The sequence below is a fragment of the Belonocnema kinseyi genome, chromosome 9 (genome assembly GCF_010883055.1).
Source record: "Belonocnema kinseyi isolate 2016_QV_RU_SX_M_011 chromosome 9, B_treatae_v1, whole genome shotgun sequence".
NCBI classification, from domain to species: domain Eukaryota; kingdom Metazoa; phylum Arthropoda; class Insecta; order Hymenoptera; family Cynipidae; genus Belonocnema; species Belonocnema kinseyi.
The window spans coordinates 77,048,514-77,068,229 of record NC_046665.1 but is presented as its reverse complement, the minus strand read 5'-3'; the positions used below and the strand labels follow the sequence as shown (position 1 = coordinate 77,068,229).

Sequence of the window (19,716 nt, the reverse complement as noted above, 5' to 3'; positions counted from 1 at the left end):
TCACAAATTGTAAAGTTTTGTTTATAAAAAATCACAATATTAATAATCTTCATACTTTAAAAAAGGAAAATACAATTATTTCTAATAAATATATTGCTTCTGTTTTGTTAAAAATTTGTCTTTATGTTTTGAAACTACATCTGCATTTGTAAAAATTTAATCTTTTGTGGTTAAAAATTAATCTTATTTGGTTGAAAATTTAACTACTTGATTGAAATTAAACTAATTTGTGAAAAAAACATTTTTCATTAAAAGATTTATATTTTTGATAAAAATGTGATAATAAAATAAAATTTGATGATTGAAAAAAAATGATTTTTTGCCTGGAAATCGGAGATGATAGAGTGATACGATTTGCAAATTTATAAACAAAAAGGTACAAGAGAATATGCAAATTTGTTGAAAAATTCCCAGTGAAATAAGTTTTCCCCGGTTTTCTGCAATGAGCTATGCATTTAAACATACAAATATTGTTTAAACAGTGGAGAAATTATCGACACAAATAATAACAATGTTCACATTTATTTTGATGATCGATTCTTATTTCATGAAGTATTCTGAATAGGAAAATGTATTCTTTGGGACACGGGTTTATATTAACCGATTTCAGTTAAATTTGGTGATCATTTTCTTGGACATTTGAACAAAATTAAGGGATGAGAAAAAAAAGTTCAAACATTTTTTTTCACAATATAAATAAGAGCTACCCTAGTAGACACAGTACCGTTTGTTCATAACTTTCAAGAAACGGGCGCAAAATATCTGGTTTCGCAGGGCGGAGAAAGCCACTTTCCGCACACTTCACATTCACGAAAAGACATACTTTCTATGCTGATTCGGCGAATAATATTTGTTGAAATTAGAAAGTGGAACTCACCTTATGATGGGAGGGATGTCCAGTGTGATTTGTGGCAGAATGATTGCTGGCAGGAATAGAGGCCAGGTCCTCGATGGTGAGTTCCGCCAGGGCGTCACTTCCTCCACTGCAACCACCTAACAAACCTCCTTGGAGTCCAGAACCCCCATCAGACCTTCCACTTGTAGACGGCTTCCTCTGAACCCTCCTCGAGGAGGTGACTACTTCCTTTACTCCTGATAACTCTCGCCTCGATCCTCCCACGTATCTGCAACAAAGTTACTTTTATTAACTATCTTGGCTCGATAATATACAATTTATGAAGTCAAGTGAAATAGAATCTTCATCAGGAATTAATAATTACACCCTAGGTTACAAAAATAAATTAAGGTGTTTTTCGTTTATCCTACATATCGTCGCGCCGTTTTAAACCAAAGGTTCGAGAAACCTCTTTTAAGGAAAATTTTATAAGTAGATATTAGATTGCAAAAGGAAATTGCTATTTCGTCGAGCAGGTGGTTTAATGTAACTTTGGCCATTGTTATGATCTTATACGTCACTGAAACCGGAGCTTTAATAATTCCCTTACCCATAGCCAGACACCTAATAACCATAGGGTTGTACCAGAGTTTGCAATATGCAGGCTAACTTTGTTACGAGCCCCGCTTCAACCTGTAAACTCCCTCATGATAGCCATCATTTTTTACCATATTGACCTAAAATTTCAGCAATATTTCCTTAAATGTGAATTTTCTCATTCCATTTTCATTCTTTCAAAATAAAGCACCTACTTTTGCTTCCGTCAATATTTACGAAGCTTCTGTTTACCTTTTCTGATCAAACCCTTATAAATAAATGACGAGGCATTAACAATAAATAAGGTCAGCCCGAAAATAAATTACTAACTTGCTAAAGATTTGTTTCAAGAAATATTCGCAAAAGCAGAAGAATTATTTAGGAATTATCATCGCCAATCAAGTTTTGTAGTTTGAAGAGTGAAGACAAATTAAGACTAATTCGAACAATGGAAAATTCAAAAACCTGGAGGCTACGGGGAGCAATTTGATAAAGACCCGTAAAGACCTCTATTGTAAAGTGGACCCATTTGCGATGCTGATTCAAAAGCAAACTTGCCTGAGGGTGTTAGAATACTTGAAGGGAGAGGACTATGATTCAGAGATTGCTCTATTAGCGAGATTAGATCCTTACCCCAATCTGGATTTTAGAATTATGTCCACTCTTATATGGTCACCACTGATTCATTTTTTTTCTCTTAATCAATATTATCGAATTTTATTTATTGTTAGTTATATGAAGAACAAGCTATTTTATTCAGAAAATAAAAAAAATTATGTCTGATATTTTAATTGCAAATAGTTCGATGAACGAATGTTTTCGATTTTAATTAAGGACGAGCAATATAATAAAACCAAAATGAAAAGAAGGATGAACAATGATATACATTTGTATCGAAGCGATTACTTGAAAGCAAATATGTATTATAAAAATGACTAGTTTCATTCAAGTGAGTATGCTTGGAAATTATTTTTGACGAATCGATCATGACGGACAACAAAATGCGGGGTGCACAAATTATGTGAGTCAGTATCCAACTTCGATCACCGGAGTATGTCTCCACTTTATTTACAGGGCAGAAGGTCATTGACTCTTACGAGATCAGTTTTTCCCCTCTCTTTTAAATTTTTTTTTGATATATATTATTTTCGGTTTTTAAATCTTAGTCGACAGAGAAATTTTCCCAACCATTACTGTTGTTATTACCTAAAATTTGGAAATACTACAAAATTCAGGAAGGCCACTTTAAGCACCAGAAAAAATTCCCGATAATTTCCCGGCTTTTCCGGTTCGCAAACAATTTCTCCCGGTCATTGAAATTAAAAAGTTGAAACTGTTAAAGTAGAAGATTTTTCATTTGAAGTAATCATAACTAAACTGCAATTTAAAGCAAGTTATGTAGAGGAAACCTTATGATTTCATTACAACGAGAAAAAATATTACATCAATCAATGAACTATAGTACTGAATACGTTCAATCAAATATTACTTTGATCTAAAGAATTTTTTCTTATACAAGAATGACGTTTTCATTTAAAAACCATTATTTCTTGATACAATCAAAATTTTCTTCGATAAAACAGTCATTGGATTGGGCGTATTTAGCACTAAATTTCTTTGATTCAAGTAATCATTTTTCTCAGTGTAAGTTTAATTTGAAGGGCTTAAAAAACTTTATCTCACAATGAAACATTCAAAATGATAAAGTATCAATTTCACAAAATTAATTTATAAAAAAAAAATGTCGCCAGGGTGAATTTTCAAGTTAAAAAGACGAGTTTTTCAGAAGACAGTTGAATCATCAACCTCATACCCAAAAAATATATATACAGATATTTTTTACCATTAAGGACCCAGTTTTTTTCCTGGCCTTCAAAAATTTCCAATCATATTCCGGTTTCCAGGTCCAGAGTCTACCCTGAAATGAATGAATAACGCAAATCTGAGTTTTATTTCTGGGAGTGCTAAAATTTAAATAATTTGTTTCAAGACCATAATTCTGTTTTGAAATTTTTAAGTAAGAGGGTTGCAAAATTTAAATAATGGATTATAATGGTCTTTTACCGGGAAAAGGACAATTTGCCAATTACACTTTGAAATTATTCGCCATTCCAATACATAATTAAAGATTCCGTATCGTTTCTTTACAAAATAAAAATTCAAAGACGAACAAACACTCTTTCACGTCATCCCTCAGTAAAGGAAATCACATTGCCGGGAATCCATTACTGTCATTTGCTCATCTATTTATCACCTTCTTTGACATACAGAGTCATCTATCTTACCCTGGATACGAATTGAACAAACATTTTCCATCATATTTCTGACAAAATCTTCGATGGAAAGGATAACATCAATAATACTTTCAGGTCTCTTTTTCATAAAACTTTGATTACACGAAAGCACGACTAAAATGGTCAAAATTTTCCACTGGTTTATTATATCACTGTATTGATTTGAAAACGGATAACTGTTAAGGGTTTGATTTTTAAATTAGAGGATTCAACAACCTTTGGCACCTAAAAATTTTGTAATGTATAAATCTAAAATTATTAGATTTTAAACATTTTCAGTTTAAAATTGGCCTTAAAATTTAAATATAAAATTATTAAATTATTGACTCGGACAATTTAAAGTCGTTCAAGTATCAAGATCTTTAATTTTTAATTGTTTGTCTAATTTTTAAACTATAAAAAAACTGCACTATTTTACTTTGAAATTGCCAAATTCTGAAGTTTTCCGAGAAGTTTTAAATTTTTAATTATTTAATCTTCATTGCTTGCAAGGCTTCTAATTTGAAATAATGCAGATTCATTGCTAAGGTTTAACATTTTAAACTATAATATATCTAATGATTTAAGTTGTGCAATGTTTAATATTTTAGATTCGAATTCTTCAATTTGGAATGCATCATATTTTAAACTGTCCAACTTTTAATTTTAAATAAAAAGGTAGAATATGCTGAATCTGAAAGGATTTCAAAGTGAAAATTGCAATTTCAAACGTTCTTAATTTGAAATTGGCCTATTTTTGAGGGCTTGGTTACAAATTTTGCAACTAGCATATACTATTTGCAAAAAATACAAAATTAAAGAAAAATTAGTTCGGGTTTTAATTTTTAATCTTGTCATTTTGAATAACTTTTAGATTCAAGTTTTCAAAAAATACCAGGCAGCAATCAAAGAAAGTGATGGCAATTATTAAATAAATTATCTGATCTTTAATAAAATTCCCTAAAATCAAATCTAAAATCAACATTGTAAATCATAAGATAATAAATTTACATTTTTAGACAGTAGCGTTTCTTCTATAATACAATGAAAACTGATAAACAAGCGTCAATCTCTCTTTAATTTCCAGCATTCACCACAACATCGATTGTCGATACTTCAGTATAAATCAAAGAAGCAACCATTGAAAAATAAAACAGAAATAAATAAGAGAAAAATGTATTGTCATAAGTAATTTTCCTTTTATTCATGTAAGAAAATTCAAGAAAATTCAAGAAAATTCAAGAAACTTGAACCATTATCTTCACCTGAACCCTAAAAAAGTTCTCAAGCACTAAAAATTAAAATTACAAAATTGTTGGAGTTAATTTTAATTTGTAGAATATGTCTCTTAATTCTAATATCCACTACAAACATGAAATCTAAACACTGTACTACAAATCAGAAGGGGTAAAGCTTTTAGGGGTAGAAGAGAAATGGACCCGTATGAACCGGAAATCGCATATCGAATATCAAATCAAATTTACCCTTCTTATCCCTGGCGGGCCGAGGTCCGGTCGTCGATTCTGGCACTATGAACACAATCCCCAATGTTTCACGCACTGACACGAACAAACACGAAGAAACTACCCCTTGTCCATTTTTTCGAGGAGGCGGTAAAAAATTGTATCAAAATTCTACGTCGTTTTTAATTTTGAACTCCCCCTTTTAAAGAGAGCCCCGAAGACGTCAATCCGTCCGTTCGCCCCCGGAGTACTATCGGCTAGCACGACTTTATGTAGGTTTTGGTTCTCTTTCGACGAGACACCACCCTCCCCTCGCACAATCCCTACTATTCGCGACCATCCCTTGCCCGGCACATTCTACTATTGCCACCCCTCTACGGCTCGGCCGCCTTAAGCCACCCTTCCCCGTTTGCCCAACGTCGCCACGAGATCGCGCCACCGGAAGTGCCGGTGGATCGATCGATGTGACGTCATTGGGAGCCAACACGCAGGCTTCAAAGTCGAGCCAAGAGTCCAAAACACCCAGGATCGTAGCAAAAGAGGGAGAGGGACAGGAATTCAGTTCTTTGGGTCACCCGGTATTAGGGTGAGTATAGATGGAAAATTTCCTCATATGAAATGACCCCTTTTTGCTTGGGGTTCTACCTAATTGGGTGAAATTTCTTGCTTTTGCGTCGTTGCATTTAATGACACCTGTTGACAAAAAATGTCGGATTTTAGGGAAAGAAAAAAAACAGTATTTAGATGCAGAAACTGTACAGAAGGGTGGGCTAAAAATATATTCTTTTAGGACTCATCCCCCCAATCTTTTTTATTTGGCAGCCGCGGGCTAACCATATTGAGACGATTAAACATCCTAAATTGTGAGAAATTTGTGACAAAAAACAACCCCAATAAGAAAAAAAAACACATCTTTTTCCTTGTGATATTATTTGAAAGAATTTCAGGAATTTTTCCTCTAGCGAATGCAAAAAATGTACAAGAAGTTTCCCTTAAAAATTCGATAAACATTCCCAATGAGGGTAATTTTTCTTTTTCAAATATCAAATTTAAACACTTTATGCCACTACTTTTACATTTTTTAGATTAATTTCTATAATGGAAAGTTTTCTTAAGGGCATGTGATACTTATAAAATTATCGATTTTACCAGTTTTAGGTTCCCCCGGCTTTTTTTCTAGAATAATAAATATTTTGTCTTAAAAATTTGGGAAATGATAGCGAACATGCTAACGGACGTCGCTGCACACTTTTTTGTGGGTTAATTTAAAAAGGTTTTAATTTGCTAAAAACGTGTGTGTATATTTCAAGGTTACGTATGTCACAATTCACTCCCATAATTATTCTAGAATGCTTACGGACAGCATCGGTAAGCTAGAGAACTATATTATCGGAATGACAGAGCTGAAAAATGACCCTAACTTAAAAATAATGCACATGCATAACATTTTTATTTAGCACAATACAATTTTTTGGTTATTATCCTCCAAAAAAGATTCCGGGGACGTCCGTTATGATATTTTATAGCATCTACGAATTCAGTTTTTAAAAAATTTCAATAAAAAAAAGCCGGGGGAACTATACACGATTGACGACAAAACGAAGTATCACATGCCCTTAACTCTTTATTACAACTTCGCAAGTGATTTAAGAACAAACTTTTGAAATTAAGAGATCGTAAATTTAATAAAAGAAAGAAATATAGTTTTAAGCAATATAATGCCTTCATTTTTTGTATTTCAAGTGAAGTATTTACCACTTTTACAATAATATCTATGAAAACGAATAAAACTGACACTTTAAAGAAAAATTAATTGAAATTGGTGGAATTGCTTTTTAAGGTTTTCAGTTTCAGAGACAGTAAAAAAATGTCTTCAGTTGATTCGGAAGTTCAATATGTTAGATCTATTTCAGTATATCAAAATCAATCATAAACACCATTTTGACGATTGTTAGAAGACGAAAAACGTTTCTAAAGTTGGAATTTTCAGCTTTAGTAAAAAATTGCTCCCGAGGTATATCAGGACGAAATTAAAATTTTGATAAACAAAATATTATTACATTCCGAAAAAATAGAGAAGTTTTTCCCGAGGCGCACATTTTTATAAGTTAGAATAGCAATTAAAATTCGAATTTTCGTTTTGTTGAAAAAGATAGCTGCCGAAATGTTACAGTGCTAATTTGAAACGTGAAACACTTGATAGTAAGAAATCACCCAGTTAATAGAAAATTTCGAATCTATTTTTTTTGTTTCATTAGAGACTTTTATAAATTTCCATTCTTACAAATAATATGTGGAGAACATATTCAGAAGGATAAGAAAAAAGAAGCTACAAAAGACAAGTCATCAATAGGAAACAAAATTAAAAGCAATGATTAATTTGGAATAAAAGACAGATTAATCGCATTACTCATAGAAATTAATAATTAAACGGGGATAAATTTAGCTAGATTCTTCCTACGGCCCTGTAAATAAGCATGAGATCACCCACCCTCAACCTGGCTCCATCTGACACCCTTCCCTGTTATTAAATCGACATAGGTTTTCGATGTTATCGACCCTTACATTTAAAATTTCAAAAAGTCAGATAAAAAAAACAATAAAAATGCCCTTCAAAAAGTGGGTTGCTCTTTTATTTATGGTATTATATTGTAAATTATTTCCTTATAAAAAGGGGGGTAGTAATTTTGTTCCTTCGGCCTGCTTTTTTCATATAAACAGCTATAATATTATTAAAAAAAAGTATTTTGCACAAATCCGAAAAATATGTCTATTTACTTTTTTGCTTACAAAAATCAGCCTAAAATTACAATTTAAAATTTTAAAAATTAAAAAATTACAATTAAACTTTTAACTATTCATTGAATGAATTGCCATTACAACAATTTTTCTAAACTTTTTAATTATATATTAGGCTGTATCAGTGTATCGAGTTGTCCCGAAAAAATTGGGGATTAGAGAAGCGGATGGATTAACGACCCGAATTTTCGGGACAAGCCAAGCTTATGCAAAATACTTGTCTACTCTTAGCGAATTTCGGTATGACGAGACACTCAGTAAATATTATCTTTAGAGATGGGTAAATTTGACAAATGGAAAATTGGACTCAAGATTTCACTTCTGAAAAAGTTTAGAAAATTATAAAATTTAACAGTCTCTATCCATAAAAAGACATGATATTGAATAAAATTCTATACATTCAGGGAAAATTCAGTTAAAACCTATTAGGATGTAGAACTTAAATAAAATTCTGTAAGCACATTATATACAAATTCTATCATATTGAATTAAACAAATTACACGATTCGAATTCTATAGAAAACACTTGATAAAAGCCTTATCTAATTCAATTAAATCAATCTCATGAATCAAAATTTATCAGCACATTTGCTAGACTTTTCTTTGGTCATATTTTTATTACAATTATATCAAATCTTATGAAAACAGTTGCATTAAATCCTATGCTTAGAACACTAGGATATTCCTATAAAATTATGTCCACTGAGAAATCTTATACTTTTCTATGAGCAGATTCTCGCGATGTCTCTATAAAATCTTATACACACAGAAATTGCATATGGTTGTATCCTCCACAATTCTGGACATTTCTGTAAGATTCTATCGAACAAGAAGTCCTATCTCCAAAATTTTGGAAATTTCTATCAAATACTATCCATAGAGAAATCTTATACTTTTTTTATCAAAAGATTCTCATAATATAAGAATTTCAATTAAAAATTGTTGATAGAAAAATAATAAGATTTGGAAACGAACAGCATTTTTCGATATTTAGAGACATAGGATTAGCTACAGAGTTTAATGGGGAAATGATAGAAAAGTATGATATTTCCGGACAAATTTTATAGATTTGATTTGAGTTCTATAAAAAAAGTTTATTAAAGTGGACCGGAATTTGGAGTATCATATATCATTCGATTTTCAAACTCTTAAAATCGCATAAAACGGATTGAAAAGCATTAATTTTTTTATTAAATCCTATCAAACTTTTTCAGAAGGGTTATGACCAAAAAGACCATGATCTTTCTTGATACTAGAAATCTAGATAAATGGAAAGACGATTTGGTATATCGAAACGATCAAACCTAACATAAAGTTTCCTACTTACATACATCATCGCATTTCCAATCGCATCTCTACTGACTTTATTTCTCAGTTATCAGTTTTTGGAGCCAAGGCGTCTAGACTATCGAGACGTGCATCCGTTCGATAACACCATATTCTCGTTTTTGCCAACGAGTATACTATTATTCGAGCACTCTCACGTGCAGATCTATTCTGTAACCTTTTATACAAAAGCGATTTCACAAACTTCAAATTCCAAGGATTCGCTTCACAATGTGTATCGTCGTGACAAAGGACCTTATCATTCTACAATATATATGTTTCCACATTTCTGTGTGGAGAATTCGAGAATAATGTTCCTGTTATTGTTGAATGCTGAGCATTCCCATGAAATCGTTTACTTCAAAAACGAAAAAAAAGACACTGTCTTCCCAAGTAATTAGAAGAAATCTAAAAATATCATAATTCTCGCATGAAATAAATTATTTTTTGTTTAAAATTGATCAATATTCAAAACTTCAGTTTACGATTTTATCGAAGAACTTGAAAAAAACTTTTTCAATTTTTGTATGCAATAGCTAATAAAATAAACGATATTTATTAATTATAGCGATGCTTATTTATTTCTGTTATTGTGAATATAATTTTTTTATCCAATAACGAAAAATGTAGACAATTACAATGATTTAAATCATGGCAAATTGTACTTACGCTGTTTAAATTTTTCATATATTTTCGTATATTTTTCGTACTTTTGGCAAATTTTTTTATTTATTAATTATTTTTAAAATGACAATTATAAATAAGCTTCACATCTGTTCATAACTATCATTTTATTTTATTAACCAGTGTATCAACAAACACTTTTTAATTAAATTTAAACAGTTTTTTATATTTAATTGGAAAATTTTATCTATAAAGTAGTAAAATAAAGTTTCAAATATTGATCAATTGTATCCGAATTTCTTTAAAAATGAATTACCGTAAAATACGGCTAGCATAAGTTGCTCGTTTTTTTCTTCGCTTTTTTATAATAAAGTACAAGAAGGAATTTAAATTAGGTATTGATACATCAAATATATCATTTCTCTCCGACTTTTTCGAACTATAAACTATAAAGCATAGATACACATATAATTCATAAAGAACTGAAGGGGATTTTTCAAAAGAGTGAAAAAGCATTATGTAAAATCGAAATCACTATTAAAATGTAAAATAAATGTTCACTCCCTAGCCAAAGTATCGTTTAACTAGGGCCAAAAAAGTTGCATCAATAAAAATTATCCAGGTTCGAGGAAATGGATGTGGAAGTAGATAACCTTAAAGTAACACTAACTTCAAAAATTGGACTAGGCTGGACTGCGGATTGTGCTTAGATAATTTAATTTTCAGTTTAAGAATAAAATAAAATCACGATTCCGAGATATTAAGTTTTTAAATACAAGTAAACACAATTTGATGCAAGAAACTTGACCAATTCCGAAAAAATCGACTGAATTTTGAGTTTAAAATTTCATGCGTTTTTTAAATGGAATTTTGATAGCGGGTAAAAAATTAATTTTCAATATTTTGCACAAAAAACTTGTTCATTTTTTTTACTGAAAGCTTATTACGTAAGTATTAATTTGCAAAAGCAGTAATATGCACTTTTTCGTCTTAAAAAAACGACTTTAAAATAGGCGTCACAGGCCATATAGAATTTGACGAAAAAAACTTCCGAAAGACCGGTAACTCAGGCAGTAGAGCTTCGGCTTCACAGCCGCCAGGTTGTGTGTTCGATTCTCGTGGGCTGCACTTTCTTAATTTTAATTTATTAAAATGTTAATAAATACGATATAGATAAATAAGATTATTGAATAATATTATATTTATAAACATTTTAATACATAAAAAATAAAAAAATCAGATAGCGAGAATCGAAACACGCAACCTTATGGCTATGAAGCCGAAGCGCTACTGACTGAGATATTGGCTAGAACTGTTTTTCGCCAAGTTCTATATGACCTCTAGCGATTATTTTAAACTCGATTTTCTCGAAAACGGCGAAAAGGCTCATATTAATAAATTGGCAAAATAATACTCAGGTTTCATTAAAAAAAATTGTGAACAGAGACCAAAATTTACAATTAGCCGTCTCTTCTTGTTAGTGAAAATTATGATGTTTTTCATTTCTTCTAATTCCTTTTTTTTCGGTCTAAAGACTCTAAAGTAGGGGTCGACAAACTTTTTGCCCACTTTTCAGGTAAGGGCAGGTTTGACCCAAGAAATTTTGTTCGCCTGTCGCGTATTGTTCGTCAACGCTTCGTTTTTCCTGAGATGGGTTGGTTTTCCTCGGCAGAGGTTCATTGTTAGACGGATACTCAATGTGAATAAAAAGTTACAAATGATATTTGTTTTAAATTCTTATATTAGCGATATATAAGTCTGGAATTCGAAATCTGTGACTTTTTTGCGCTTAAATGCATCTAAACTTGTACTTGGGAAGTTAGAAATCAATGATTTGATGGAATATAATGAAAACTTAATTTTAAACCAAAAGTGTTATAATGCATTAATTTTTAGTATTTTAAGACGTTTTTTAGATTTCTTTTGATCGTAAGAATTCATAGATTTTGAATTTGAAGGTTTCAGAAAGCTAATTTTTGAAATTGAGAATGTTTTGTTTTGGATTCTAATCCCAGTTATTTGAACTGCTTAATAATGGAAGCGTCCATAGCGGATTGGACCTTCTTGGTGGCAGCAGGTACTGCCACGAGATTTTGACTCGACCCGTCGTGGCAGTTAGGGCTGCCGCGCGGCAGTACTTTGCCGACCACTGGTCTCTAAACTCTAAAGAACGTCCGAGGGACTATAGATAGACTATCATAATCACTCTAAAAATCCCATATACTTTGCAATTAAAGTTGGTTCAATTCTACCGAGTAGAATAATCGATAAAATTTCTTAAAACAGTTACGACAAATGGAATTGATTCCCATTAAAGAAATTCCTGGAGAAATTGTACCATACAAGCTAACAAGCCACAAAAGGCTCAAGTCCAGAATCTAGCTGATTGTCCTAAGCCAGCCAAACGAGATTTAAGGATGCCTGAGGGAGAACGCTTTTTCGCGGTCGTTAATGGGTTTCCACTCACTGTGATGCGTAATCGTTCAAATATGCCTGGCCTTGTCTTCATTGTGTGCTCGCGTTTTATGCAAGGGCTCTTGGAAGAAGCGGAGGGTGACAAGAAAGGGGATGAGGGGGTGCCGAGGGGTTCGAAAGGAGGGCCGAGCAAGCGAGTATATTGAATTTCCGAAAAGCGCGTCGGGTTTCAAGCGGATGATACGCGGCTTGCTTACCCCGATCGAGTTAGGAACCCGCGCAAAGGGGAAAGGGGAAAAAGGGACTTTTCAAGCTCAACGAAAACCGGCGAAAACAACGCTTCCAGGCTTTACGCCATTGAGTGACGTCGAATATCAAGACTATGGGGGTGGACCACTGCGGTAAAAAAAGCTGCTTTCGGCCAAAGAAGAAAGGAAGAGAATCCTAATCCAATTCGAATCTAATCAGGATTATCTTGCATGACCCACTCCGAGATCTCTCTACTTACTTACTTCCTTCCTTCTGTTAGTGAATTCTTTCATATCGATTATCCCCTTCCTTCACACTGGTGATAGATCAAAGATAAGATATAGTGCTTTTAATCAAAGATATTACATTTAGATGATTTCAACTTATTCGTGTTCTTGGAAGAGGGTTTCCAACATTTAGGCACCCTATAAATCTATAAATGAGTTTTATCAAACATCGACTCTCATAGACATATTATCACTTTGGTTTGAATTGGAATATCACATTTTCGTAATTTAAAATTTTATTCAGTGTTATTGAAGTTCCTTAAAAACGGAATTACGAATCGTTAAAATGGAACAATTTTATAATAAAATAAATGTTTAAAGGTTAAACTACAGAAGGCTTAAAAAGCACCCGGTGCGCGAACCGATGACCTTTTTAAGCGCATGCTCATTTAAGCCACACCCCTAAGGCCAAGCTCAAGGCGCTTGCCAATTTTAGAGGTAATGGAAGTGATAGGTACTTGGCGAGAAAAGGCGCTTTGTAAGAGTCTACTCTGCTGCATACACCTGTAGGGTACCCCTTTGCCCTTTACACAGCCCCATATGAAACGTAAACTGTTGCGTAAGAAAAATGATCAGAGCAATGTTAATGAAAAATAGAAGTGAATACGAATTCTTTCTAGTAACAAACATTATACTAAGTTCTAGCATTAATCAGTTACTATAATATTTCTTGACAATACTGCTTTAAATTCTAATTTGTTTCCAATAATTCCAAATTGGTCGCCTAGTCATAGCTACTCAAAAGGCGTATTAAAAAAAAAAGAACGTTCAAAAAATTACATACGTTTAAAATCTAAATCTAAAAAATTAAAGACTTTAGAATTCTATGTTTTCAACATTCAAAATTTTTCAATTTTAACTCTTCAAAATCGCTGATGTTTGAAAGCGTCATTTTGTAAACTAAAGTGCTATTAATTTTAAAAATTTACAATTAAAAATTCTCTAATTTTGTTGATTTACATTCGAAATTTCTTCAATTTGGAAGATTTAGAAGTGAAAACTTGTCTCTTGGTTTTACCTAAGTTACGAAAAAAAGTTAAAAATTACATACCTCCAAAATACAAATCATAAGAATTCAATAATTTGCAATTCTATATTTTCAACATTTAGGAATTTTAAATTATAAAGCTTAAAAATGGTAGAACTTGTGAATTGAGCTGTGGGATCAAATAAGGGCACATACATTTTTTCGGCTTGAGCGGAATGAGGTCTCGTAGTTTTCAGAATTTGTTTAGAACATTAATTTTCGGAAATTCAATCACTGCAAGAAATTTGCTTGAATTCAGTAAAAAAAAAATATTTCTAGAATTCTTCTTTTGTTCTTCGCATTCTTCTTCTTCCTATCAGGGTCCATTTGCGCTCACACTCAAAATATGTATGTGCCCTTATTCGATCCGGCAGCTCAATTATAAATCCTTAAAATTGAAGAGTATTCATTGTTCAAAATTTACAATTATAAATTATGCAAGTTTTGAGTTTTAGCATTAAAAATTATACAATTTTTATTATTACCATTCGACACTTTTTCAATCTGGAATGATGTAATGATTTTTTCTTGATAATTCAACTATTTAGTTAAAAGTTGAACTACTTTGTTGAAAATTCAATTTATTGGTGAAACTCATCATTTTAGTTAAAAATTAAACTCTTATGTTATGTTAAAGTATGTTATGTTAAACTCTTATGTTATCATTATATTATCAATCATCATTACAATTTAAGATATATATAAAAAATTTAACAATTTTTATTTATAGGTTAAAAAAATATTGACGAGTTTGCAATTATAAATCTTCAAAATTGAACTATTAAAAACATCATTTAAAACTCCATGCATAATTTAAAACTATTAAATGGAAAATTGAAGAATCTTCAATTTCAAATCTTGATGATAGGCCTATTTCAAAAAGATGTTCAAAATTGTATGATTTTCCACTATTAACATTGAAAACTAAGCAAGTTGGCGAATTTGTAATTGTAAAGCACTTAAAAATCGATCATTGTCGAAAATGGAAAACATCAGTAAAATTTAGATTCAGAACGTCTTTGAACATCATCTTATTACGATATAAAATCCCACGTTAACTTATTAAGTTTTTAATTGCTTCTAATTCCTGCTGAAATAAAATCTTACATTTAAATAAACCTTACAGATTACTGGAAGCCGACTATAATTGTAGTTGCATTACAATTTCATGAAATCCGATATAGCCATTTCAATATTTATTTTAATTTATGATTAATTATTTTTGATAGCTCTGTCAATTTAAGCATATATTTTAATTTGCTAATTAGGATATCAAAATAAAAAACGTGTCATGAGCGCGCTATTCTTGTTAGTATCGAATATTCTAAATGTGTGATTCAACAAAGTAGCAACTAGATGGTGTATAGAAAAAACAATGCAAAAAAAAATCAGTAGCTCTTCTTGACTGAAGTAAGACATCACGTACATTTAAGTTAATTAAGCGTCTCCACCGAGGCTTTAGTTAATACGAACGAATTAATCCAACGGGCCATCACGACCGAAGTCCTGACAGTTTGATTAATTGGACGCGCGCATACGACGTGCGTCTACACTCTACATACGCGGAGGAATCAGCCTCGCAAATTTCGTCTAATTAAAGACCGCTTGCGTACCAGAGCGACATCCTACATTTCGCATTTGGAACGCTAATCCCAAGGGTAGCTCCCCGAGAATCCTGATCACTTCCCTTCTTTCCCTCGTGATACGTATGTCTCTCGCGTACATGTTCTACTCATATCCGGTACGTAGCTGCTGCCGGATGAAATTCGAAATTAATCTTCATTTTCAGGCACAGAGGTACGAGTGTAAGAAAATTAGGGAAGTAGCCGAATGCAACGCGGAAAACTTGGGTAAATAAAAAAGAAGTAAATAAGTTTATATGAACTCGTTAGTCTTTTGGCTTCTCTCAGTAAGAAAAATAGTAGTTCAGTTACTTGTTCTTATTGCGGTTGGGTAGAGCTGAAGTTTACGAGCTGTGAGCCAGTTCTTTTTTTAACAGTGGAACAAACACACATTAACAAAATATTAGTGAGAAGGACTAACAGAATTGCACAAACTATGTTCACTTGGTTTGAAAAAAGTGTAATTTGAGCAGGGTCGATTTACCCGTTAGGTAAAGGTAGGCAAATGCCTACTATCCGTTCACATTACGAAGACCTCTCCAAAACAGCTCTAAATTTTGGATAATTACACGTAGAAGAAAAATCTCAGAAAAAAACAGTTTATGACATAATACAGATGACCTTATATTCCGCAATAAAGTCAAATTTATTTTGATATAAGCTAAGCGGTTTGTGATTTTTATTTAATTTATTTTTGACGAGTAATTTTTCAAAAATGTAGAGCTGTTTTGGAGGGGCCTTCATAAAGTGGGGGCGACCCACAATCAGGCACAGATCTATAATGGTGACGAAACAACTATCGCCCCCCCCCCCAGGATTTTCGAACTTACCGTAAAATTGTATACATATATATGTATATATAAACACAACATGTTTATACAATTTTCTGACACCCCTCCCCAGGACACTTATCTGGACCCATGCCTGCCCACAGTGGGGCGAATTTAAAAATCGAGGATAAAAATAACCTTTAAAAATTATTTCTTAAACGATTTTAGATTTTTCTTTTAGGCCAATTCTTTATTCAATCTTAAAGAGACTAGTTTTAATGAATTTTTAATGAAAAATACAAATTCAGAATAACTATTCCTTTTTTTAGTTTATTTTTTTTAAGTAAGGAGAGAAATTTCAAGAGATTAATTTACGGGAGCACGTGATTTTAGAGCTACAATTTTTACATACTTTAAAGCCTCGGACTCCATGACCTAAAAGTATAGAATTCGAGGCCTGAGAGCAAAAAGAGCGTGGCCTAACGTATGAAACTTCGAGACCTATGCTTTAAAAGCAAGGGTTCCGAGGTCTTAGTTCTTGCTCTAAAGCGTGATAAAATCAAGGAGCAGTGCCGTGAATTAATCTCCCGAAATTTCTCTCCTTGAGTTTATATAAATTCATAATTCTAAAATTCTACAAGACAATTCTAAAAGATTTTTAAAGAATTCATATATGTTAAATTCAAATTTCAACAAAAAACTTAGTTTTCAACTAAATAGTTAAATTAAAAAAAAACGAATTCTCAATGAAAAATGTTGATACTTCAACGAATAAAAGATTTAAATTTTACTTCAAAAATAGTTGAACGTATCAAAAAAGGTGAATTTTAAACAAAACAGTTGAATCCACAACCAAAAAAGTTTCATTTTTAACCAGTTTAATTTTCTGACAGAAAATTAATTTTCTGCAAAAAAAAATAATTTTTAACGAAACAGTTACACTTTCAATTAAAGAGACGAACCTCCACAAAGAGGACATTTCAATACAAAATTGAAATATTTAAACCCAAAAATATGCAATTTCAACAAACAAGACGAATCTTCAACAATAAAAAAAAATCATTTTCTGACCACAAAATTTGTATTTCAAACAAGAAACTTCTTTTTAAACCAAATAGATGAATTTTCCAGGAAGAAGATTAATTTTCTATCAAAAAGACGAATTTTCAACAGGATAGTTACATTTTCAAGCAAAGAGATGAACTTTCAACAAAAATTATGAATCTTCTTGAACCAGTATAGATTAATTTTCAATCAAATACAGGAATTTTAAATAAAATATTGACATTTTCAACATAAGAGTTTAATTTTTAACTAAAATGATGAGTTTCACCAATAAATTGAATTTTCAACAAAGTAGTTCAACTTTTAACTAAATAGTTGAATTATCAAGAAAAAACATTGAACTTCTACCAGAAGAGATACATTTTAAAACATTTTTTTAACTAACTCAAATTAATTCTAAAATTTAGAAAATCTTTTAAGCTTAAAGAAATTGACCTTGACTTAATTAAATTGCTCTTGCAGATTTTTTAGACATTTTTAGACATCTTTCGAAATGTTTAATTTTTTTTAAATACTCCCTTCAAATTTATTCTTCAAACTAGAAAATTATTAAAAATTTTCCTCGCTAGGAATCTTAAGAAAAATGTGTTTATTACCATACTGCCTTTCAAAATTCTTAAAAAGTTGCGAAAGTTTATTTCAAAATCTTCAAAAATTTAACTTTGTTTTAAATTATTTGAAAACTTCTCAAGATTGAGATTATTTTCAAATCCTTTCAAAACTTCTAAATATATTTTAAAACAGCCTAAAGTTTTTTTTTTTAAATTAGCTAAAATTTTCCTTAGAAATATTTTGTTACAACATTTGAGGATATTTAATAGAAAATAAATAGAAAAACATATGAAATGATTTGAAGAAGGGGCTACTGAATTTGTGTCTAAGTTTCAAGGGCTTCAAGTTTGAAAGTTTAATAAAAGAAAAAAAACTTTCTGTTTTCACCCTAAACAAAACGATATATTCTTCTCAGATTTCTTCCAGTCTACACAATCTTTTCAGAACTGCAAAAGCTTCACTTATTAAATATTGCAATAACCTGAGAACTCATCGAGTTCCTAACGAAGCAAAGTTTCCCTAAGTGTGAATTCAATAAATCCAGCTTCTATATTTCAAACCCTATTATTTTTATCTCAGATTCTTCACGCACAGACAGCCAGTCAGTGATTATATCCAGAACACCTATTATCGACCCTCGTTGGGAGAACAAAGGGATTCATTATTATCGGCACTTCGCAAGGGATAATTCTCCATCTCCATGGAATTATCTCCTTATAATCTACGTTTCATAGTAAACTTTCGTCCCACGTCAGACCATAAACTTCAAGCTGGAGACTTCAGACAACCTCCTTATAAATATTATATAAATTCGTGCCAGCGCGAATTTCAGAACTTGGCGATTGTACAGGCGTGGATTCAAAGACGTGACCCGGCGACACCAGAAAAAAATTATATATTTATATAATTTTACACATTTAATATTATTTTATACTAGCAATCATGGTTTGTTATTATCAGTTAAATTCTCAATATAAATGTTACAGGGTGGCTTCTACTAAAAAAAGTACTGTCTTTTTATATCTCGGTCAAAGAACATTTTTCCAAGTTATGAAGATTGAAAAAATGAATCTATCATACCTGAAAACATGTGAAATTAAAATAATGAATACTTAACCACAAAATTGAAGCAATTCAAAGCATTAGACCTCTTATAAATTTAAAGTACTTACACTTCAAATAAAATTATTTTTAATTTATCAATTCATCAAACAATTTTAACCAACTTTTTCTAAATTAGAATTCTTTCTCTTCTCTGAAATAGCTTATGTTCTTTCCTTTAAATATTTTAAGATTTAATATTATTTATTCGTAGAAATGTATTGAATCTGAAATTTTTAAAATTATTGTAAGGAATGTTCAAAGCTTTTAAACGCTTAAAGGAATCTTAAAAGATTTAAATGATTTCACGTCAGTACCAGGGATTGCATAAGAATTAATTAAGGGATTTATTATCACCTTAAAGACTTCAAGGGCTTTTTAGAGATAAGAGCAAAACTTATGGGACTGTAAAGAACTTCCTAAACTTCATAAGGATTTTATAAAATTTTATAAATTGTAAATAATTTCACAAGAAATACGGAATTTACATATGCCTTTATACAGAATTAACTTGAATTTCAAAAGATTTGAAAGGATTTCATAGGAGTTATAAATGATCCAAGAAATTTCAGAGGATTTCAAAATATTTCAAATGATTTTTGAGGGATTTTATCAGATTTTCAAAGATTTAAATAATTGAATTTCTAAAAATTTCAGTGATTTCAATAACTTGTCCAGGATTTCAGGAAATATCATTATGTTTCATAGAAT

General features: G+C 31.2%; 1 protein-coding gene across 4 annotated transcripts in view; it reads right to left on the bottom strand.

Annotated features, from left to right (window-relative positions):
- LOC117180111 (protein sickie) overlaps positions 1-19,716 on the bottom strand; it is a 319,545-nt gene that overhangs the window by 113,840 nt on the left and 185,989 nt on the right. For all 4 annotated transcript variants that reach the window (XM_033372441.1, XM_033372442.1, XM_033372443.1 and 1 more), the window contains one exon: positions 878-1,124. In XM_033372441.1, the coding sequence (XP_033228332.1) occupies positions 878-1,124 (247 nt within the window). The remainder of the gene's footprint in view (positions 1-877; positions 1,125-19,716) is intronic.